The sequence below is a fragment of the Selaginella moellendorffii genome, unplaced genomic scaffold, assembly GCF_000143415.4.
Source record: "Selaginella moellendorffii unplaced genomic scaffold, v1.0 SELMOscaffold_15, whole genome shotgun sequence".
NCBI classification, from domain to species: domain Eukaryota; kingdom Viridiplantae; phylum Streptophyta; class Lycopodiopsida; order Selaginellales; family Selaginellaceae; genus Selaginella; species Selaginella moellendorffii.
The window spans coordinates 1,714,267-1,721,082 of NW_003314276.1; the positions used below are offsets into that span (position 1 = coordinate 1,714,267).

At 39.2% G+C, this 6,816-nt stretch overlaps 1 protein-coding gene and 1 long non-coding RNA gene across 2 annotated transcripts; one reads left to right on the forward strand and one right to left on the reverse strand.

The window, feature by feature from the left end:
- Positions 1-2,291: 2,291 nt before the first annotated feature.
- LOC9641289 (cytokinin hydroxylase) lies at positions 2,292-4,145 on the reverse strand. The gene is made up of 5 exons (XM_002970851.2): positions 3,833-4,145; positions 3,547-3,773; positions 3,236-3,477; positions 2,822-3,188; positions 2,292-2,766 (listed from the first exon to the last, which is right to left on the reverse strand). Exons 1-5 carry the CDS (start codon positions 4,101-4,103, stop codon positions 2,341-2,343), a joined length of 1,533 nt encoding a protein of 510 aa, XP_002970897.1. The 5' UTR covers positions 4,104-4,145; the 3' UTR covers positions 2,292-2,340.
- LOC112346546 lies at positions 2,984-3,240 on the forward strand. Its single transcript, XR_002992477.1, has 2 exons — positions 2,984-3,054; positions 3,124-3,240. It is a non-coding gene; the product is annotated as an uncharacterized LOC112346546 (long non-coding RNA).
- Positions 4,146-6,816: the final 2,671 nt, after the last annotated feature.

A 6,816-nucleotide genomic window follows, 5' to 3' on the forward strand; every position in this document is an offset into this window, starting at 1 on the left:
TCCTAACTACTTCTCGCTTGTCTATGACAAACATTACCTAAATTGGGTCTTTTTTCTTTTCTAAACTTAAGTGTAACTCTATTTTGCTTAAGCTTCCTTATTTTTCTTTGCTTGGGAAGATATACAAAATAAAATAGTTACTTCTTCATCATGTGTGGAAACAGTTCTTCTAATTTAGCTAGAATTGCCAACCTTTACAACATCCACTATGGCTTTTACTATAAGCACTATGGACCAACTTGAACATCAACATAATCAGCTTTTAGCTTTAAATGTGTTTTGACCTGTTACAACTCTAGTGTAGCAACAGCAACATACTTTACAACAAGCATATATGTGTGGTGAGTGCTTCTAAGAGGGTGACTTAGTGAAGATCTTTGACTCTAAGACTTTACATCATCCCAAACTTGCTACTCCATAACTGGGACTGTTTTGGATTGCTAGAATTGTGAGTCCAAACTTGTACTAACTCATGGATCTTGCTAACCACTGACTGCCAAATCCTCACAATAGCACCCATCTCCAATGCTACTATTTGTAGTAGCTTAGGTGGAATACTTTCATATTTTCTTTTTGTTTTTTTTTTTCTTATGTTTCATAACTTTCAGATTCTCTATTTCTTTGTAAACATTTGAATTGTTTTGGATTCATAGTCCTAGCTTTGAGCTAGGAATGCTTGTGAGTTGACTCAACATGATGATTGGTAATTTTACTTTTTTTGTGTAGCTTTCTTTTTGTAGTGTCCTCCCTTGTGAATCGTTGGGCTCATGCTGCTCACTTATCTCTTGCTGTGACACACTAATCATGTCCAGGTGCTCTTTGATTCAAGATTGTGACAGATTTTATTTGTTGTGATCATGCTTAGGTGAGCATTTATAAATTAAGGTGTCAAGAAGGTTTTTTGTCAAGATACTCCTGGAAAGTGCATTATAATTGCTTACCTTTTCATTTCCTTTAAGCTTTAGCTGAGTAATGTAGCCAGCTTGCATCACCTGTTTTGCTGTGAGCATACCTGAGAAGTGTCTAAAATAGTTATGGCATGCATGAAGGATCTCAACAACCTCATTGTCATTGATGCATTAGAGAAGATCACCATCACCAGAAAAGAATCCCACCTAAGATGACATACTTTGTTACTAACTTGCATTTCTCACATATAGAGAGATGAGAAAAGCCTAGATGATATTGGCATATCAGGAGTGATAATAGAGCTGATCATCTAGAGTGTCTTGAAGGCATTATCAAAATTATGAGTGTTATCCTCATTTAAAAATGAGAAGAGAAGGCTGTTGGGATTGAACACTCAAGATTTCTCCACCATGATCTTGAAATCAAATTTGGATAGCTAGAGAGCATGATGGCTTTGTAATATAGGTTTGCCTATTAGGGGATTCACTAGAATATGAATCATTGCCCTCTTCAGCATAAAATAGTGGCAAAGGTGATGGAAAGTAGAGACAATAGTTACTACATAATGATCAAGCTTTGTCTATTGATCCAAGAGATATGACAAGTCTTTACCTAGGAAATAGACACCATGCATCACATTCTTATTGCTAGTTTGATAGACAGCCATTAAATATGTCATATCCAATAGTTGAGTGAAGAGGTAGAATCCTTAGGTAAAATCTAGAGGTTGGAGAGCTAGTGTTGCCAGTTGAGCCTTCTTCAAAGCATTGAGAGAAACATTTCCATCCACTATCCATTCAAAAATTACATCCTTGTGAAGCAGCTGTTGGAGGGGTTGGGTCATTGCTGCATAACCAAAGATGAAGTGTTAAAAGTAACCCGCACTGCTCAAAAATTGCCATAATTGCCCAATTGTGGATGGAGTTGGAGAGGCAATGATAACAGGCACTTTATCTAGGAAGACTTTTGGGACATCCCCTGCCTATACCCTATACCCTCTCACTGCATATCTCAACGGAATGACCTCTCTATAAAGAGAAAGTATGGCAGTTGTTAAACAAAATTTTTGCATAAAAGTCTGTTGATTAGGGTCGCCTAGACCGATCGAGGCCGGGGTTTCACTGCTCGAGGCGGATTTAGGAGTTAGGAGAACGGGTTCTAGATAAGTTGCTCTCGCGCTTGATCCGCTCGCCCCTTCCAGGATGCTTGACATCAAACCGCGTCTCGCTCTGGATCGTTCAAGAAGCCTGTGAGTTCACCCGGTGGTGGATGAAGAGATGCAGATACTTGTCTTGGGGCTCCATCGCGATGGTTCTAAACGTTTCTGAGGTACTATGAAAGAGCAGATGATTTATCAACCAGTTTGGTTCACGAACTCGGAGTAGTTCAACGAACATAACTTTTTTGAACTTCTAATGCCAGGAACATGCATCACATTTTACTGAGTACAAGCGGCACTCCATGGATAGGCTTCAAGCCAAACTTCATCGCAGGATTATGGCGGTAGTTCGGTGAAAGCCGGAACAAGAATCGCTGTAGTATCATAGCCAGAATGACTTTGGCTTCGATCATCGCAAACGACTGGCCCACGCACACCCGCGGCCCAAACGAAAACGGCATGAAAGCATTGGGATGCTTGCACGCGCTTGAGATCCCAGCTTTGAAGCGATCCGGATTGAATTGGCCTGCATCTTCTCCCCAGAGCTCCTTATCCTGATGCAATCCAACAATTGGAAACGACACAGATACTCCTCTTGGAACGTGTAAATCTTGCAGCCAAGACTCCTCCACACACTCCCTGGTCATCTCGACTACTGGTGGATACAGGCGCAGAGTTTCGTAAAGGATCATTCCCACCTGTTCAAGAATCAAGAAGTTAAGTTTTGGAATTAGGAGATATTGATCGACTTACGAGCTTGAGCCTGCTGACACTCTCACCATCAGGAATCTCATTGCCACATACTTCGTGCACCTCAGCACGGGCGCGTTCTTGCCATTCAGGATAGCCTCCCAGTAGCATCAAAGTCCAGGTTAGTAAGATGGCTGTGGTCTCATGGCCCGCAAGGTAGAACGTCTTGCATTCCTCTATCAGATCCCTGCTTGTGAAATTACTGCTGCTGTCACACTCCTTCAGCATCAGTCCGAGTAAGTCATTCCCGTATGTATTACTCCTCCCTGACTTCACTGAGTTCCGACGCTCGTCTATGATCCCAGTGATCAAAGAATCCAACTCCTGATGAAGCTTCCACAGTCGGAGGTTGATTGGAAGTGGGAGAAACCTGTAAGCAAGTGATTATGATTCAGTTCAATAGATGATCGAGCATACCTGAAGCCTGGAATCCAGGAAAAGCTGAAGAGTTTGGGCACTAGCTCTGGGATTTTCTTAGACAATATCTCGAAAACCCTCTGCCCTTTGAGATAGCTAGTTCCAAATGCTGTATGGGAAATAACGTCTCCTGTGAGCTTACGCACCTCTCCAGAGATTTCAATCTCGGGATTCTGCTGCCTCGTAGCTTCCCATTGATCAAGCATGCGAGATGCGCACCCTGCGATTGAACCGGTCATTTGCTGTGTACAGGAGAATCAGAAACACTTATCAGCCAGACTTCATGAGAAGATAATAATATGAATACCCACTTTAATACGTTCATGAAAGAATGCCGGTGCTACGAGTCGGCGGTGATGACTCCATTCCTCTCCAGTAACAGAAACCAATCCACGACCAAGGAACAAGTTCGCGAACCGCAGCCCGGCCTCCGATTTATCAAACTGAGAAAACTTCTTAGACAAAACCTCCCTTACGATCTCAGGCTCCGAGACCGATATCCTTGGTTCAGTTCCCAACCAGAACACAAATCTCTTCCCTGGACCATGATCATCAGAAACAAAGCTTTGAGATTCATCAGGGATGACAAGAACATACCATATTGCTTCCGCCATTTGAGCAACGCAGGATATACCCGATGGAAGATGTCGTGGCTGAAACTTTCCATGTCGTGATCCTTGATGGCGCTCCTCATGTTCTGGATTTCAGCTATTTGGCCTACCATGAGTCGGGGTGGAGGCCCCTGAATGCCCTCCTTCTTCAGCTGCGCCGCGGTCGCCCTGGGGCGCCACCAGTAGACCGTCACGAATCGCCATAGCGCTGTGGTGAAGAGGACGATGCAAGTGCTCAAGATCCATCTCCCATCCATTTGCTGAACTAAGGGTAAAATGTGGGGCAGGTGGGCGAGTGCAGTTAAATGGATATCCCTAAGAAGTTATTTGGAATTTCTAGCGTTACACGGTTTGTGTGTGGTTACTCACTCTTCCATGATTTGAAAGACATTGCCAAGTACGTCAAATTCAAACTAGAGTTTTAAATAGTTTATAAATATTGATATGGATATGCTTTATTTTGCCATTGGATTGAAAAAGCATATTTTAGATTATTTTAAATCCAAGCCATGAATCAGCATTATGGAATAACAGTGGATCACATTCTAATTTGGGTAACGCTTCACCAGCCATTGCACAATAGAAACTACCCTTACAAAATCAGTGATCCACTCTGAATTGAAAAGAGATGGAAAATAGATGTACCACCACCGTTAACACTGCATTTACCAACAGGAATCGACATCCATCAATGGCTTCTCTCACCTGTGGGGTGTCACTCAGGTGACACGAATCGTTGGGGTGGAGCTACATACTGGGCCTCAACAACATGGTGGAGCATAGCAACAGGGTTGAAAGTGTGATGAGATCACCAAGAAGACAATCATCCTCTTGGACAGTGATGACAATCACCACCACTTGCAACAGTGCAAAGTTTTTGACAGTGATGAGTAGGAGTGGCAGACACAGAGTGGCAGCCACAGGGAAAGAATGCTTTCAATACAACTAAGACAGGATTCTTTGTCTAAAACAATTATATATGTTTTAACAAAGAATCATTGGACATGTGAAAGTGAGCCATTGAAAAACAAAGTAGTTTTTCATGTAAACTGCGAGTACTTCTAGGACATGTCCACAACATAGGTTGAGCTTGGTGTTATACTCTTTAGACATGTCTTTGGAAAACTAGAACCATCCAGTCTCACTGCATATAGTCAAATGAGTGTTTTTTGAAGCACCACCTAACCTAAGCACCATCGTTCTTGAGAAATGAAAGTTTCATGGCAAGCTGTAGATGTGAGGCTAAAGCAGGCCTTAGCTTGAGCAAGAATTCCTTTGCAAGTCCAACAATTCTATTTCCAGCACAGTCGAAAACCCTTTAGTGTTATGGGCTTTAGTACATCTCAATAGCAATATTAAATAATGTTGCAATCAAGTGAGTTTTACAACACAATTTCACAATGATTGGAAGAACACAAAGCAGCATAATAGTGTAAATTTTTTTTCTTACAAACTTTCTTTATAAATTAAGTTATTCTTATAAATTAACATCAGATAACTAGTGTTACAAATTTTTTAAAACAAAAAATTTAATTCAAATATTTTATATAAAAATAAAAACCATTTTAAATTCAATAATGACACTAGATTGGATATTATTTTTTTAAATAAGTTTTACCATTTTCACAAAATCTTCAAATCTAATTCATAATGTCTGGTTGTCATTTGGACTTCACTATATTGTGACAAGTGCACTTTAAAATGTAAAAGATAAAAACAATAATGATTTGAAATTTTTAGTGCTAATATTTTGATTTTGAGATGATGCTAAACTTAATTTGGTGTTGACCATATAAATTTTCACATTATCAAGAAAAGTTTATATAACTTTGGTCTCCTTTCTTTGTTGTATTTATCACTGTGTTAAATTTGCTTGAATAAGTGCATAATGTTAGTCATTGTGTTGGAAGTCATTGTATAAATTATCACATATTCACTCCAATGCATGATGTATAATATTTTTATACTTGGTGAAGGGCATCAGCATAAACCACAATTGCATCATCAACATCCAATATTATTTATTTTCTCAATGGAGTATGATGGACACAAAATAATATCATTCTATAATTAAACAATTAATTATATTTTACTTATTTTTTCAAGATCTTCTTTTGATTTATATCTATTGAGAGAAACTTAAATTAAGAAACTAAATTTGTACTTTAGAAATATTTTAATTACTCTATCCCACTCCATAGGAACTACTTGAAGTGGTAGAGCATAAGAAGAAAGCTTGATACAACCACTAGCATGACAAGGCCATGCAAGCTTTGCAACCACTATTGGATATAATACATGAGTCAGAATACCCATTAGAAACATGTTAAGTGAGCATGGAATACATGTTTTTTATATTAAAGCATTTTCTACATGCACATGTTTGCCTTTTAAGTACATGAGCTTCATGTCTATGTTCAGAGGAAGAGCCTCACTTTCCCTTAGCTTTACTTATGTACTAAAGGTTTATCAACAACATGATGATATGAAAAACTTTAGGACTGACAAGATAGCCAATAGAAGTTGCATCGGGCTAAATCCAATTTATTTTACATGAATACTTTGATAAACATGAGGGTGGGTGAAGTTGGTATGCATATGCTCTAAGGGTGCAAAAGCTTTGAGAAGAAGATTTCAACAAAGTACAGATTACCTTTTCTTTCCTAGAACTAAAAGCTTCTTCATATAAGTTTATATAATTGGGATACTAATATTCTTCTTTACAACAAAGATGCAACTCTATGCTCCATGAAGTATGCAAGAAGTGTAGGGATGTAGTGCATATTAACATGTAGCAATTGATGGTATTTGATAAGGACCTTCACCTTTATGCTGCATATATATAGGAGCTATTAAATGCTATATGAAGTGTGGCAAAAAGTGATGTAGATGTCAATGTGTCTCAATTGGTGATACAAGGTAGAATGAAGTTCTACAAGGATATACAAAGATGCTTGCAATGGTGGAGGT